Genomic DNA, 15,943 nt, shown 5'->3' with positions numbered 1-15,943 from the left:
CCGCGTCGTGTCATATTCGCTTCTTGATGTTCTCCACTTGACTGGCGGCGCGGCGTGAGCGCCGACGAACAAAGACCGACTTGCGCAGCGTCCGACAACAACAACAAACGGTTACGTTGCGTGCTGTGTGTAAGTTGTGCGGAGAGCGGCGTTCTCTGTATACGCAGGTCAGTATTTCCTATAACACTCTGATATACCGTCGCGACGGACGCCTTTTATACCGACAGTAGCAGATTCAGCTGTTGCACAATGCGATCTGAGTGTAACGTATCGACGATGGGCGGGGCCTCACGGATCTACGCTAAGTGTGCCATGGGCGTGCGGGTGATTTTTTGCGTCGTTAACTCACAACATTCGGCAATGTATGACACGAGCGATAACCTTTGTGAACGATTAATCACTGTTGGGTGGTGATATTAGCCGTTCAAATGATATAGTCGTCTTTGTATAACTACTTAAAAACTTTATTGTATGACAAAATGTTGATGTACAAGTGTTAAGTACCAAGGCTAGTGGTAGACTCTCGTTTTTACCGCTATATCCCGGCTTAAATAAGGGTGGGTGATTTCACCCCTCTCACAAAGAAAGTAGGCAGGACTACCTGCTACAGTACCTGTTTCTAACAATAATGTTCAAAATTACATTATTTTGTACATATACCGCCCCCCTTGAAGGCACGGACTTCAAAAATATTGGAATTAACAAAGATCGAACATGGTTATTAGAAAAAGGATTGTTACATAATAAACATGACAAAAAAACATTAAAAATACAAACATTGAAGTCAATTGTAAAAAAGAGTTAATGCATAATTATAACAAATATTTACACGATACAAACATAGTCTATTCATTCGCTGGCAGAACGCACACCTTTCGCGTGGCTCTTTTGAAGATGCCATTGACAGTCTTTACGGACACTACGCGCACAACACCGTCACTTCCGGGATGAAGTTCTACGATGCGTCCCAATTTCCATTGTAGTGGCGGCGTGTTGTCCTCAACTAGAATCACCATGGAACCAACTTCCAAGGCGGGGGTGGACGGTCTGGAACCGGAACCACGGAGCTGCTTGGAACGATTGATGTTTTGAACAAGGTACTCCCTTTGCCAGCGGTGCCAAAAGTGCTGCCTCATCTGTTCCACTCTTTGCCATTGCGTCAATCGGTTGATCCTCGTCGTCGTAAGATCTCTTTCGCTTATAGAAGTTAATGGCTCTCCGATGAGGAAGTGACCAGGGGTTATGGGATTAAGGTCATTAGGATCGTTACTCAGGGGGCACAAAGGTCTGGAGTTTAGGACTGCTTCAATTCTTGTTAACAGGGTATACAATTCTTCGTAGGAAAGCACGACTTCTCCAATTGTTCTCTTTAAATGATCTTTAATGGATTTTACGTTTATTTCCCAAATACCGCCCATGTGCGGGGATCTGGGGGGAATGAAATGCCACGAGATACCCTTATTAGCCAGATTTTCTGTAATTTGACTAAATGAAGCTGACTTTAGAAATGTTCTTAGTTCCAGTAATTCTCTATTGGCGCCTTCGACCATACAATACATAGACACGGTACACTGAATTTTGGTTGAAGCCAACATATGCAGGTGGGGTAAGGGGAAAACAGCAAGCGAACGCGAAATTGAACCTTGTTGAGATCAAGGCTGCGATTGGTCAATTAGTTTACTTCGCTTGTGATCGTGTCCGCTCGGTGAATTTTAAGTTAATTTCGTAGCATCTCTAATGGCTGCCTAGTTTGCGAAATTGTTGTTTTTGTGCTTTAATCTTGTGTTTGGTGGTGATATAACTAATATAAACTATTATAAACTTTGTTAACTATGGTTAGGAAGTGCTATGTGTGTAAACGACCGTATGAAAAAGCGGCAACGCGTTCATATCACCTGTAAGTACAACGATCCACGTGCTTCATGTAAACAAACCATAAGCGTCACATCGCTATGGAATCTGGGATTCCAACAGAAAATTAATTATATTTGTAGAAAATACTCGAAATGTTTTTATGTTTTAGTTTTCCGAAGGATGTAACTGAAAGAAACAAGTGGTTTCAAAGTTTGGGAGTAGAAATTAATTCCCAGCGGTTTACATTTTTGTGTTCGGATCATTTTTTATCTTCTGATTTTTATACTGAACCTAGTGGGAGAAGAAGATTAAAAAAGGATGCAATGCCCACCTCATCTGGAAGCGGTGTTATATGCACAAGGTGAGTCTTACATTTTAAACATTGTTTCTTACTCTAATATGTAGTAGTTCTTCGACTTCAGCATCATCAGTGACTTCAGAGGAGACACTCGATTGTGCAAGTAATTTGCCGGTTCAAGAAAAGGAAACCCTAGCTCTTCCCCTTTCTTCATCATCTTCAGCAACAAAGTCAGCCTCAGAATGTGGAGAATTAAAAGAGAAATCTGTTACCAGCCTTATGGGTCCTCCACAAAAAAGGTGAGAAAAGTTATTTCTTTAATGAGACAAGAAAACTTATATTATGAGGAACTTTAGAGTGAGATTGATGAAGTTACAACGTTTGAAAAGAAACTCAAAATTACTCACAGGAAAAACGACAAAAAAAGTTACAGCGATTGATTCATCTTCTGCCACACTATCAGTAGCGTCAAATGATGAAGATATTGCACAAATTAGACACAAAAAAAGGAAGAGGTAAGAACATAATTCTTAATTGAAATGAGAATATTTGTATGTGTAATGTTATAATTATACATTTAGGAATCCACGATATGTTGGAGATATCTATAGTGATGAATTTAATACTCCCAGAAGAGGAAAAAGAAACTGGCATATTGCCAAACGATCTGTTGCAATTAAACGGAAGAAACTTGTTGCTTTGCAACAAAGAAATAGACGTTTAAAAGCAAGAATTCTTTGTTTGAAATCATTACTGAAACATCTGCATGAAAGCAATTATATAAGTGAAAATGCAAAAATTGCCGTTGGTGTAAGCTACAAAATTCTTATTTAAGTAATTTAATTAATCCAATCATGTTTTAGGCATCGCTTCCAGCGTCATCAGTAGAAATTATCAAGAAGCTGTTAAAAGGGCCGTCCAAACAAAAATATACACCAGAATTAAGAGCCTTTGCTTTGACCTTAAACTTTTATTCTGCTAAAGCGTATAATTACGTGAGGAACAAATTTAATAAATCTCTTCCTCATCCGGATACTATCAGCAAATGGTATCGTTCAGTTAATTGTGCACCCGGTTTTACGGAGGAATCCTTGGTAGCGTTGAAAATGAAAGTTGCAGAAGCTACTTCCCGAAATTATCAAGTTCTTTGTAACTTGGTGATGGATGAAATGGCCATTAGAAAAATGATTGAATGGACAGGAAAGAAATTTTGTGGCTACGTTGATTTTGGTGGCAATTTTGACTCCGATTCAACGCCAGAAGCAAAAGAAGTGTTGGTTTTTATGTTGGTAGCCTTAAATGCCAACTGGAAAATACCGGTCGGTTATTTTTTTTTAAATGGTTTAAACGGCACTGAAAAAGTTAATCTTCTGAACAAATGTCTAGAGTTCATAAATGAATCTGGGGTTGTTGTTTCATCATTTACATTTGACGGAACACCTACAAATCTGGCCATGGCGACAAATTTGGGTGCGTCTTTTGAGGACACTTCGAATTTAATTACTTCGTTCCCCAATCCTCAATCACAAGAAAATATCTTTTTCTATTTAGACGCTTGTCATATGCTTAAATTAATCAGAAATTGCTTGGCCAGTCAGGGAAAATTGACAGATGGGGATGGAAATGAAATTTTGTGGATTTTTTTTGAAAACCTGGTCAATTTACAGAACATTGAGGGTCTTCATGCTGCAACAAAATTGCGGAAAAGACATTTACAGTGGGCACGAGAAAAGATGAAAGTGAAAATTGCAGCACAGACGTTTAGTAATAGTGTAGCGGATGCTTTTCTTTTCCTCTGTTTAGATTTGCAACATGAAGATTTTCTAGGTGCTACCGGCACAGCAACGTTCTGCAAAATTTTCAATAATTTATTTGATATATTAAACTCACGAAATTGGGCTTCAAAAACAAAATACCGTAAACCATTATCTATGAGCAATCATACAGAAATTATTGATTACTTAAAATATTGTAAAAACTATATTTTAGGCCTTAAATTGAATGGTGTACCAGTAGTGCAAACAAACCGAAAAACTGGATTTCTCGGCTTTTTGGTGGACATTGAAAGTTTAATGTCTATGTTTACAAAATATATACAATCTGAAACTCCGTTGTTGAAATATATATTGACATACAAGATCTCACAAGATCATCTTGAAATATTTTTTAGTGCTGTGAGGAGTAGAGGTGGATCCAACAACAACCCCACTTGCAAACAGTTTGAAGCGATTTACAAACGCCTATTACTTCACACTGAAATAAAAGGTGCAGATTCAGGCAATGCAGTGGCGATAGATAATACGTCGCTATTGCATTGTTCATCTAGAACTTTAACTTGTAATGATAATGGTGAGAACTTACAAGACACGCCAGATTTTATTCAAATTTTCAATGAACTGCAAGAGCATGATTATATCAGCACTCCAGTGTGGCATTTAACAACCTATACGACAGATATTGTGGCATATATATCTGGATTTGTTGTTAAATGTCTCACAAAATGTATTAGCTGTGCTTTTTGTCTTCTCACCCTCGAAAATAGTACTGTTGTTTCTTTGTTACAACAAAGAAAACAATACGGTAGAATGGTTAGTGCTTCTCCATTGGTAATTAAAATTTGTGAAACTGCAGAAAAATGTCTCAGAGTGATTAAAGCAGAGCATGACATTTTTCACATGAAAAATTTGCCAAATATATTGATAAATTCTACCATTAGAAATTTACCGTTAACTTTGTTTGATGACTTTGCTGAGCATATGGTCACTGAAAATATTTTAAACAATCATTGTTTACAGTTGATTAAATTAATTTTAGAAAAATATTTTAAACTAAGACTACATCATGAAACTACACGGTTAAATGATGCAGACACTGGCAATAGAGTGAGAAGTATGCTCACAAAAACAATATTGTTTAAAGGTCAGTAGTATATAATTCCAATTGTATCTCTTTTCGGTTTTTTTTAATACACATTTTGTTTTTAAATATTTATTTTCGAATTTATTGTTTTATTGCCCCCTAAAAACGACCCGCCTCTGTTGGAAAGTCCACGCCCCTCCCACCGTTCTCCCCTCTCGCCCATTCATGTTGCTTTCAAACAAACTGCCTACAAACTGGTTCGCATGCCGTGTCTATGTATTGTATGGTCGAAGATTGGCGCCAACGAAATTTGTAGCATTGTCCGAATAAAGATGGTACACATGACCACGTCTTGATATGAAGCGTTTTAGCGCATTCAAAAAGGTTTGAGTCGTTAAGTCACCAACTAGTTCTAAATGAACGGCTTTAGTTGAAAAACAGACAAAGACGCAAATTATTGCCTTCACAGTACGCTTACTGCGACCACGACATTCCTTGATGTAAATAGGCCCGGCATAATCTACGCCACTGATTGAAAATGGTCTGGTTGGTTCGACACGGGATTTGGGCAAATTACCCATAATAGGATACATAACGCTTGGTTTGACTTTATAACATTGCAAACACTGGTGCAAAATCTTGCGTACCACACTGCGTGGAGAAATTATCCAAAAATTTTGACGTAACGCGGCTAAAGTTCCCTGAACACCAGCGTGCAGTTGCTCAATGTGCACGTGTTTGACTAATGCCTTAATCAAATGGTGATCGTTTGGTAGCACGATGGGATGTTTGACATCGTAAGTTAAGGATGAGTTTTGCAACCTACCTCCCGCGCGAATTAAATTATCATTCTTGTCGAGAAAAATATTTAAGCACAGTAAACGTGATTTCTTGTTAATCGGTTTGTTTTGTTTAAGGCAAGCTAATTCATCGTTGAATGCAACTTCTTGAATTAAACGCATGATGGCCTTCATGGAATCTTTTAATTCTTCACATGTTAAAGAACTAGAGATTTGCCTTTGGTTTGGCTTCCTACAATTGTTGATGAACCGTAATACCCATGACATTACGCGTTCAGTTTTTTTGTAATTTGAAAATTTTGTAAGAAGCGGCAGTTGTCTTTCGCGAGAATGAATAGTAGTCAGAGTGACAGTTCGCCGTTCCGGAATTTCAATATCCGAAAGATTTACGTTAGATACGGGCCAAGTGTCGTTGTTTTCTGACAGCCAATCAGGACCGTTCCACCACAGTTTATTAGTTTTGAGTTGACCAGGTAAAGCACCTCGGCTTAGTACATCCGCAGGGTTACTTTCGCTTTTGACATGATACCAATCTTTCGCGTCCGTTAGCGTTTGAATTTCGGAAACTCGATTTCCTACAAATGTTTGTAAGTTTGAAGATGTAGCGTTTATCCATGCCAGAACGACTGTGGAATCTGTCCAGAGAAATTGCTGATCAATTTTGACATTTATCGTTCGTAAAACTGTATTAAATAATCGCGACAAAATTAAGGCGGCACACAGCTCCAAGCGTGGTAACGTAACAGCGCGAAGAGGAGCCACACGAGATTTAGCGCAAATTAAATGAACTTGATGATTGCCACTATGATCGGTTGTTCTTAGATAGACAGCAGCGCCATATGCGATTTGTGATGCGTCACCAAAACCATGTAGTTGCACCTGTACGGGATTTGATTTTATTATGTTTCTGGGAATTTCGATTTCGTTTAAGTGAGCGAGTTTTTGCAAGATCTTAGCCCATGCACAATAAATACTTTCAGGTAATAGATCGTCCCATCCAATTTTCAAACTCCAGCATTGTTGAAGGATTATTTTTGCTTTTACTACTACTGGCGCCACAAGACCCAATGGATCGAATACCTGGGCAGTTTTAGACAGGATTTCGCGTTTTGTTAGTCTTTTCGGAATGTCGCACTGTTTTACCTGATACCGTAACGAATCGTGATTAGGATTCCAAAAAAGCCCTAACGTTTTAGTGTAAGCATCCTTATCGAAACTGACGTTGAGATTAGGCTCGTGACTATCTGGAATTAATGCCGGATGATTGGCGGCCCATTTACGTAATAAAAAACCACCATGAGCTAAAATTTGAATTATTTGATCTCGTAAAGTGATTAGGTTTTCAAGTGAGTCTCCTCCCGTCAGAAGATCGTCTACGTAAAAATCCTGTTGAATTGCTTTAGCGGCTTCCGGGTACTGATTTACGTTTTGAAGAGCTAGTTCTTTAAGACATCTTGTTGCTATAAAACTGGCCGGTTTTGTACCGTAGGTTAGAGTGGTTAATCTATACGTTTTTAGCGGATCTTCGGTGTTCTCGCGCCAAACAATTCGTTGATAGTCACTGTGATCGGGATGTATTTCTATCATGCGGTACATTTTGGCTATGTCCCCGTTTACGACGTATTTAAAAATTCTGAATCTCAACAAAATTGCAAAAAGCTCTGGCTGGATTGTAGGTCCCGCCATGAGATTGTCATTTAGACTTAATGCATCAGCTGAGCGAAATGACGCGCTAAAAACGACTCTTAACTTGGTCGATGTAGAATCCTTGAGTACCGCGTGATGAGGCAAATATGTACAGTTCGGTTTATTTAATTCGCAACCCGGAACTTCCTCCATGTGACCCAAAGAGATGTAATCCCGCATGAATTGCACATAATCTGATTTTAGTGTAGGCCTGTTGTTTAGGTTACGTTCCAGATTGTTAAAAAACTTTACAGCACTATCGCGGTTTGACTTGAGAATTGGAGGATCATTTTTTAATGGCAGTTTAACAAGAAACTTTCCGTTTGTTTGTCTGCACGTATTTTGAATAAAATGTTGCTCGTACATAATCTCTTCATTTGAAAAGCATTTTTGTTCGGAAGGGTTGCTGCATTGTTCTAGTTCGAAGAATTTTTGCACCTGGTTCTCTAAAATGTCGCTTACCGACGTTAGAGAAAGCGAGCAGGTGCTTGAGCTATTGTTATTGTTCATACTTAGTGACCCACCCGCAATGAAACCTAAATGGGTATTTTGCAGCATTAGTTTGTTATGGTTCTTCAGTGTTATTTCCTTGCGGTCTTGACATAAAAGGTTCCAAAACAAATCAGCCCCGATAAGTAAGTCTACTGGTGCAGTTTCTAAGAATTTCGGATCGGCTAGTTGTAATTCCTTTGGAATATTTATTGCAGACATGTTTATGGTCACCAGGGGAAGATTTTCGGTTATTTTTTCCAGAACAAAACAACTTAAGTTCGCCGAAAACTTATTGTACCGAGATTTGATGTTTACCTGGACGGCCTGTTTGATGTTCGTCGAAATTTGACCAATTCCGCCAACGGTTATATTTACGGCTTTCTGCTGTAGACGTAGTTTTTTGGAAAATGATGACGTAATATAACTGTTCATGGACCCTGCATCCAGGAGAGCTCTACATTTATGTGACTTATTATTACGATCTTCTATGAGAACGATCGCGGTTGATAACAAAATAATTGATGATTGGGACCTCATAGAATGAGCGTTTAAACTTTCTACCTGTGCTGGTGTTTCATTGGTTTGCGTGATTTGTCTTTCTTTGTGAAGCAGCGTATTGTGGCTTTGATTGCATTTACGGCATTTGAATTTGGACTGACAGTTGTTAACAAAATGATTGGTTCTTAGACAATTAAGACATAACTTCAGGTTTCGAGCTTGAGCGTTTCTTTCCTCTACATTTAATTTTGTAAATTCATTGCACTGAAAGATTGTATGATCGTCATTTTTACAAAATGTACAATGTAGTTTGTTTGTGGCAACATAAGATGTAGTGCTTCGTTTTTGTGACATATTGTTTTTTGCATTATTGTGATTCGGATTGACGTTCGATTTGGGGTGCAACAGATTTAAGGATTCCAACAACTGACATTTCCTTTCTAAAAATTCGATCGTTTGACCGTAAGTTGGAACCTCGTCGGTTAATGTAGCCTGCCATTCTCTTGCAAGATTGTCGTCTAATTTGTCCACCATTATTACGACTAGAAGAGCGTGCCAAGTATCAATCGGTACTTCTAGCTGTCTTAACGCGGCAACATTTGAATTCAACGTATCTAAGAAACACCTAAGTGACGAATGCGAGGCTTTAGTTACTTGGGGTGCCTTTGTGATGGCTATTATGTGATCGTGGACGATCAGCCGTTTGTTGCAGAAACGTTTCTTTAAGATATCCCACGCTACATTATAATTTTCTGATGACACCGTTAATGACTCGACTGCTCTCAAAGCTTCACCAGATAAACATGATCGCAAATATTGGAAACGTTGACAGTTGTTTAGCATGTTGTTTTCGTCTTCAATAATGGATTTAAATGAATTTTGAAATGACAACCATTCCTTATAGCAACCAGTGAAAGATTTTAAATTTAGAGTTGGCAGATTCAATTTGATTGATTGATCACGATTAGAACAATGTGAATTAGCGCTGGAACAACTACCGTTACCGTTCGTTGTGGCCGCAGTGTGCGGTGGAGGCGTCATTTGTTCAATTTTTGTTTGAATTGATGATAATACATCGAAATATTTTGACTCAATTTCGACGCGGTCCTGAGTCTGCGTTTCAACAGCTGTCGTTGAAGAATCAAGTAATTCAATTTCAGTTTGTACCTCTTCATAATCTTTGAATGTCTGTTCGATGAATGTTTTTCTAAATTTTAGTGGATTTACATCGTTATCATTTGATTGAAAGTTAGCAACAAAGTTTTGAATTCGCGTAATTTTTGTTTTTAATGAGGTTCTTTTCTTTTTTAAAGCCTCTAATTTGGCAATTGATTCATCTAATAAGGATGTCTCGGGCATAATGATTGATTTGATTTACGTGGTCGAGATGAAAATTTGCGAAATTAAGAACAATAGAAAAGGTCGTACGTAGTAATGTAGTTTGGAAGGGAAATTGAAAGGATGGAGAGCCACTAACCTTTGTTGATGTCTTGAGTGATGATCGCTTCGCTGCTACCCAATTCGGTGACTATTCGTGCTGCCCTTTTGCCCTTGCTGAAGGTGACGAAATCGTTGCTGCCCTCTGGGTGTCGAAACTGCTTCTTGAATTGTTGTTGTATTACACTTGTTATTACACTAGACGACCGTCGTGTGATATGGATTTAATCATCCGGCTCGAAGGACCAAAATTATGAACGATTAATCACTGTTGGGTGGTGATATTAGCCGTTCAAATGATATAGCCGTCTTTGTATAACTACTTAAAAACTTTATTGTATGACAAAATGTTGATGTACAAGTGTTAAGTACCAAGGATAGTGGTAGACTCTCGTTTTTACCGCTATATCCCGGCTTAAATAAGGGTGGGTGATTTCACCCCTCTCACAAAGAAAGTAGGCAGGACTACCTGCTACAGTACCTGTTTCTAACAATAATGTTCAAAATTACATTATTTTGTACACTTTGCATTGACGATTTCATACCAAAACTGCTGGTCAGCTAATTATTAGGTCAAAAATTGGCCGGCTTTTTCTACTGCCCTATTTGTTTGTTTTTGGCTTTCTTGTCAACTCGACATTTTTTTGCGTTCAGGTCGACAAGAATAACGACCTAACTTTCTTTTTTCTAATTACATACTTACTGCAGTAATTAAAATTTCGGTAATTGTTCACTTTAACTACTTCTGGAATTTTCGCGTTTTTTCTGGCTAGACACCCTCAGGGCGTCCTCCTAGAACGTTTCCCACGATTCAAACCTTGTGTTCTCTCTTGTTATGTTTCAAGGACGCGACCTTGAAACATAACAAGAGAGAAAAAAAGGCATTTGCACAAGGTTTGAATGGTGGGAAACGATCTAGGAGAACGCCCTGAGGCTGTCTAACCAGAAAAAACGCGAAAAGTCCAGAAGTAGTTAAAGTGTACAATTACCAAAATTTCTTGGACTGGACGGCAAGAGGAAAATGCAAGCAGTAATTTGTTTCTCCAACCAAACGTACCCACTATAACAAGTGAATTTGATTATTACTTAAGTACGGTGTGGTATAGATCAGTGGCGGACAAACCTATTAAATTTAGTCGTCCGTGTGTGAGATTAGAAACTTCCGTTCCTTTCGCAAGAATAAAAAAATAATAATTCTTTTAAATACTTAATGAGCAGTAATGAAACAAGCTGGTAGATCGAAAAATGATAACAAACTTCAAAAAATAAAACGATTTTAAAATATATAAATAACTTGGAGGATATCTAGATAAGTAGTGTTTTTCTTGTCTAGCTCAATTATGAATAAGTACTACAAACACAATACCACTAGTGATTAGCAACGAATTATTACTACATACATACTTATTACATAGTTTTTAAATAACATTTGCTTTTAACTACAGTACATTCCATTTAAGAATGCAGTAGATGTCGCTTCGAATGGAGAACGTTTCACACTGGCGAACGCGGCAAATTTGAAAACATACATTCCAAGCAAAATTAACAAAAAAAAAGTCATAAAGGAACTTGCCGTAGTGGTATTCTAATAGCAAAATTGTAATCTAATGATGCGTTTGATACAAAAACTCGATAAGTTTGACATTAATAATAATAACCAAAAAATCGATCAAATATCAAAATTTGACAGTTGTTATCAAAAATCGAACATTGTCTTGGTGTAAACTTTTCTCTCATTTTGACCAATCAACGACAGGAATATAGTCCCTATGCTATTCTATACTGCATACTTAAGGCCCGGTTTATTCACTTTCAAGTAACTTTATTTGAACGGTAATTACCATGGATCTACCAATAGCAGATTCTAAATCATAGCAACTACTGGCCAGATATATTTACTTGAAGGTGAATAAACCGGGCCTAAATGGAATAGACTGAAATTCACTAGGGATCCGCGCGAAAAGGATGAATTTATCTCTGATGACTCCCGATAGAATTCATCTCCTATGTAAAATTTGTCATTTTTACTTTGTTTACACATTTCCAATAGCTTGTCACAAAATCACAAACAAATTTAGGTACATATTGAAATTTGGACAAGACAACGTCTGTGGGGTCAGCTAGTTATATTAATAAAATTCAAAGTGAGTCGTTTTTTGTGCCGGTCAATATGTATTTTCAAATCTAGGTGTGTGATTCGCAGGTAAACTAACCGCCGCGCGCTACTGACCAAATAGTATATTAAAAGACAAGTTTCATAAGACCAGTCTTGAAGCACGAATTCAAGATTAAAAAAACGAGTGGCGTAGCCACGAGTTATTTTAAAGAATGAGTGCTTCAAGGTCTTATGAAACGAGTTTTTTATACTATTTTTTGTAATTTGCCCTTTTTAAGGCGTTTTTAAACAAAATTTATTTACTTTCCTCGATTTAGGGATTTTTGTGGCGGTTGGTAATGTCTTAATTTTAAAAGTAAAAATTTGATCAAATCTTCAAAGTTGCCTATTGTTTTATTCAAATTCTGTCACAGAACACGAATTATTACTATATATAATGTATTATAAGACACTAGTGTCTTATAATACAGGATGATCCAACTCGTTCCTGTGTAAATTGGGTTTTTTTGGCACGAGTGGGCCAGTTTAAAACGCGAGTGAAACGAGCGTTTTAAAGGCCCACGAGTCAAATAAACTACTATTAATTTACATTATGCAAACAAAAAACAATACCGGCAATATTTCACCAAACATAGTGTAAATATAGGTAACTACTTAGTTGTGTTATAAAAGGGTATGAATATAAATAGACCAAATTATCTGGGTATTTTATAGGTAAAAAAAAATACAAGTCTAAAGTCTAGACGTTTGAAAAGCCGAAATTGCAAAATAATAGTTATTTAAATATTAAGGGAGGTAATAAATATTTACCTGTCGAGGACGTGTTTGCGACCGAGCGATAGCGAGGGCTAGCAATAGAGTTCGAGACTGATTAATATTTACCTCCCGAATTGTTTATTAACTTTCTTCCATTCTTAAAGTTATTTTGAATTGCATAGTTTCTTTGTGATTAATTAATTTTAAAAATTTGAATAAACATTTTATCTTGCATCTACATACATACTTGTATTGATCGAATTATGTATTTCTATCATGATTTATTTATATTGTGAATTGTTTGTCCTGTATCCTCGACAACGCACCCCAGTTCTAAACATGAAATTAATGTTGCTCTCGTGAAATTCAATTTTTGTTGTCAGTTTTCCGCATCAATCTTTCCACACGCTAGCCAATAACACGATATGGAAACCAGGGAAACTCTAGACTTTCGCAGATCATGTTTTGAGATTTATCCTTTGCGCATCGCTCTATATCCTGTTTCAGCGCAAGGACGAAGTCTGCCAAGAGTTGACTTAGTCAACTTGTGGTGTAGAGCACAATCAACTCTGTTTCAATTTGCAAATGCATGTAACTTACGTAACAACCACGAATAAATTCCGGAGTGTCGACTCCGGCAAAGACGCTTAACTTGACCCTGTAGTAAAAGATAAAATCTCTTTGAAGATTCCATTCTTATCTGCAGAGGCAACAAAATAATCAAATGCGGCGTCAGTAATATCACGTTTGAGTTCCTGTTGTAAAATCACATTCGTAGGATTCACATTTTTTCGAGACGATAAACCGATCACAAGTTCGTAAAATCCTCGTCGCCGTTTAAATAAATATAATTTCTTTTGTAATATGTATTCCACTTATCTCGATCTCGAGAATGTCAACAATGCGTTCTGCTCAATGAAACTATCTTAAAGGGATGCCCCGAGAGGATAGGATATTTGTAATCGAATGTAAAATAACAATGACGTATTTAAAGCAGATTTGATACGATCATAAAGATAGACATCAGCGTATCAATCAATATAAATGACTGTCCAACACTCATTTCATTAAAAGCATGATCCCGTAGGATAAGAGGAAATCCGGCTCATCCATTACTCCAATCGCTCGAAATCTCTTCCTGTGCTGTCCAAGATGAATCCGGCCCCAACTTGTGGTATTCTGACAGGTTTGTTTCCTGTCCCCCTTTTGCGTCACTTTCAGTTGTTTGCTTTCAGTAAGCGACACCTGTTTTGCAAAGTTGAAACAGGATTCGGCTGGACGAGAACTGGAAAAAGCAGTCAACACGGCTCTCCCCAAGTTCCGCATCGCCCACAAAGAAATAGTCCCCGACGATCGGCAGAAAATAATCAATCAACTCAACAAGTGGGTGGGCGAACAATGTAACCTCATTTTAACAACGGGAGGAACTGGATTCTCACCGAGAGATGTGACTCCGGAAGCTACAAGAGCCGTGATCGAACGGGAGGCTCCGGGAGTAACTCACCAGATGATCTCCAGGAGTCTGGAAGTCACTCCGATGGGGATGCTTTCGAGGGCGGTTTGCGGAATCGCCGGCAAGACCCTCATTATCAATCTGCCGGGAAGCGAAACGGGAGCCGTCGAATGTTTTTCCTTCGTCCAAACTTGTATCCCACACGCGATCGCTTTGATCACTGACGATCAAGATGTGGTGAAAAGGGATCACAAAAAAATTAAGAAGAGGGTGAGGTTTATCGACGGTTGCGAGCCCAGCAGCGTAAGTCTTTCTTGAGCACTAGTAACAATAATTCCACCTTGGAGTATTAGGTTGTTGTGAATCAAGTAGCGGAAAGGCCACGCGAATCTCCTTATCCTATGTTAGAAGTAGAGGAAGCGCTTGATCTGATCTTGAAGGAGTGTACGGTTCCTGTCGAAACAGTACGCCTGGCCATTGAAGATTCACTCCACAGGATCTTAGCTGAGGATGTGTTGTCATACGATGACATCCCTCCCTTTGACGCGTCCATGAAGGACGGATACGCGGTCAGAGCGAGCGACGGTGATGGACCGCGAAAGATCAGAAATGCTGCAGCAGCTGGAGATGCGGTATTTCCCAAATTACTATTAAACTGGATCGATCAAAAGGTGTGTTTTAGCCGAACTTGTTACCCTTGGAAGCGGGAGAAGCTGTGAGGATCGGAACAGGAGCCCCGATTCCTGCAGGAGCTGATGCGGTCGTCCAAATCGAAGATACAGCGGTTCTAAAAAAGAATGCAGGTGATGAGATTGAAATTTCTATTAACAAGAAGCCGGTCGATGGACAAGATATACGGTTGAAAGAGGCAGTGAACCTGCTACAAAAGTTATATTGTATTCTTGAAATTTTAGACGATTGGGAAGTGATTTGTCCAAAAATACAACAATTTTTCTGAAGGGGGAGCGGTTAAAGTTTGCACATATCGGAGTTTTGGCAGCTGTCGGAAAGTCAACAGTTACAATTTACAAGTAAATGTTAAATTGTTCATTTGTTCGAGTGTTAACTGATTGGTTTTAAGACCGGCTTCCATTGGAGTTTTCACAACGGGGAACGAATTGAAAGAGCATTATGAAGACTTACAACCCGGTCAAATCCGTGACAGTAACAGATTGGCTCTAATTAATCTCCTAAAGGAATATCACTACGATTGCGACGATTACGGCATTATCAAAGACGAGTAACGCAATTCGACAATCTTTGGCAAGTCTAACCAAATTATTGCAGACCAGACATCATCAAGAAAGCCATTGCGACAGCTCTGACACTTAACGACGTCCTCGTCACAACAGGGGGAGTGTCAATGGGAGAGTTTGATTTCATTAAACGAGTACTAATTGAAGACTTCAATGCAACCATTCATTTCGGACGGGTCAATATGAAACCTGGGTAAACATTAATTCCTCACTATTCCTCCTCTAAATCCCGGTGTTTCAGCAAACCGACAACTTTCGCCACCCTCGAATACCAAGGAGTAAAAAAAATTGTTTTCGGATTACCCGGAAATCCGGTATCTGCAAACGTGACGTGTTTGTTGTTTGTAATTCCGTTGTTGCGTCATTTGGAGGGCGAGAATGAGTGGCAGTTTCCAGTGGTCCCCTATGTCGTGGTAAGTAAACTGTGTGAACTGAGCT

The 15,943-nt window shown here is 38.5% G+C and overlaps 2 protein-coding genes across 3 annotated transcripts in view; one reads left to right on the top strand and one right to left on the bottom strand.

Annotated features, from left to right (window-relative positions):
* Nucleotides 1–15,943, top strand: part of LOC138133749 (gephyrin-like) — a 45,511-nt gene that overhangs the window by 29,172 nt on the left and 396 nt on the right. Inside the window, exons 1-9 of one of the 2 annotated variants that reach the window (XM_069051700.1) lie at nucleotides 29–167; nucleotides 13,884–13,982; nucleotides 14,032–14,552; nucleotides 14,603–14,881; nucleotides 14,932–15,107; nucleotides 15,164–15,280; nucleotides 15,331–15,489; nucleotides 15,537–15,698; nucleotides 15,747–15,918. In XM_069051700.1, coding sequence (XP_068907801.1) covers nucleotides 13,949–13,982; nucleotides 14,032–14,552; nucleotides 14,603–14,881; nucleotides 14,932–15,107; nucleotides 15,164–15,280; nucleotides 15,331–15,489; nucleotides 15,537–15,698; nucleotides 15,747–15,918 — 1,620 coding nt within the window. In that variant the 5' untranslated portion in view covers nucleotides 29–167; nucleotides 13,884–13,948. Of the gene's footprint in view, nucleotides 1–28; nucleotides 168–13,883; nucleotides 13,983–14,031; nucleotides 14,553–14,602; nucleotides 14,882–14,931; nucleotides 15,108–15,163; nucleotides 15,281–15,330; nucleotides 15,490–15,536; nucleotides 15,699–15,746; nucleotides 15,919–15,943 lie in introns of those variants that run through there. The other variant, XM_069051701.1, reaches the window with a different exon arrangement.
* LOC138133163 (uncharacterized) lies at nucleotides 846–1,418 on the bottom strand. Its single transcript, XM_069050960.1, has one exon. It carries the CDS (start codon nucleotides 1,416–1,418, stop codon nucleotides 846–848), a length of 573 nt encoding a protein of 190 aa, XP_068907061.1.

The sequence above is a fragment of the Tenebrio molitor genome, chromosome 6 (assembly GCF_963966145.1).
Source record: "Tenebrio molitor chromosome 6, icTenMoli1.1, whole genome shotgun sequence".
NCBI classification, from domain to species: Eukaryota; Metazoa; Arthropoda; class Insecta; order Coleoptera; family Tenebrionidae; genus Tenebrio; species Tenebrio molitor.
The sequence above is the reverse complement of the archived record's forward strand: the minus strand, read 5'-3'. Positions and strand labels throughout refer to the sequence as shown.

What these genes read in the sequence shown, in the direction of transcription:
- LOC138133163 (XM_069050960.1), bottom strand. Translation starts at nt 1,418, where the DNA reads ATGGGCGGTATTTGGGAAATAAACGTAAAATCCATTAAAGATCATTTA.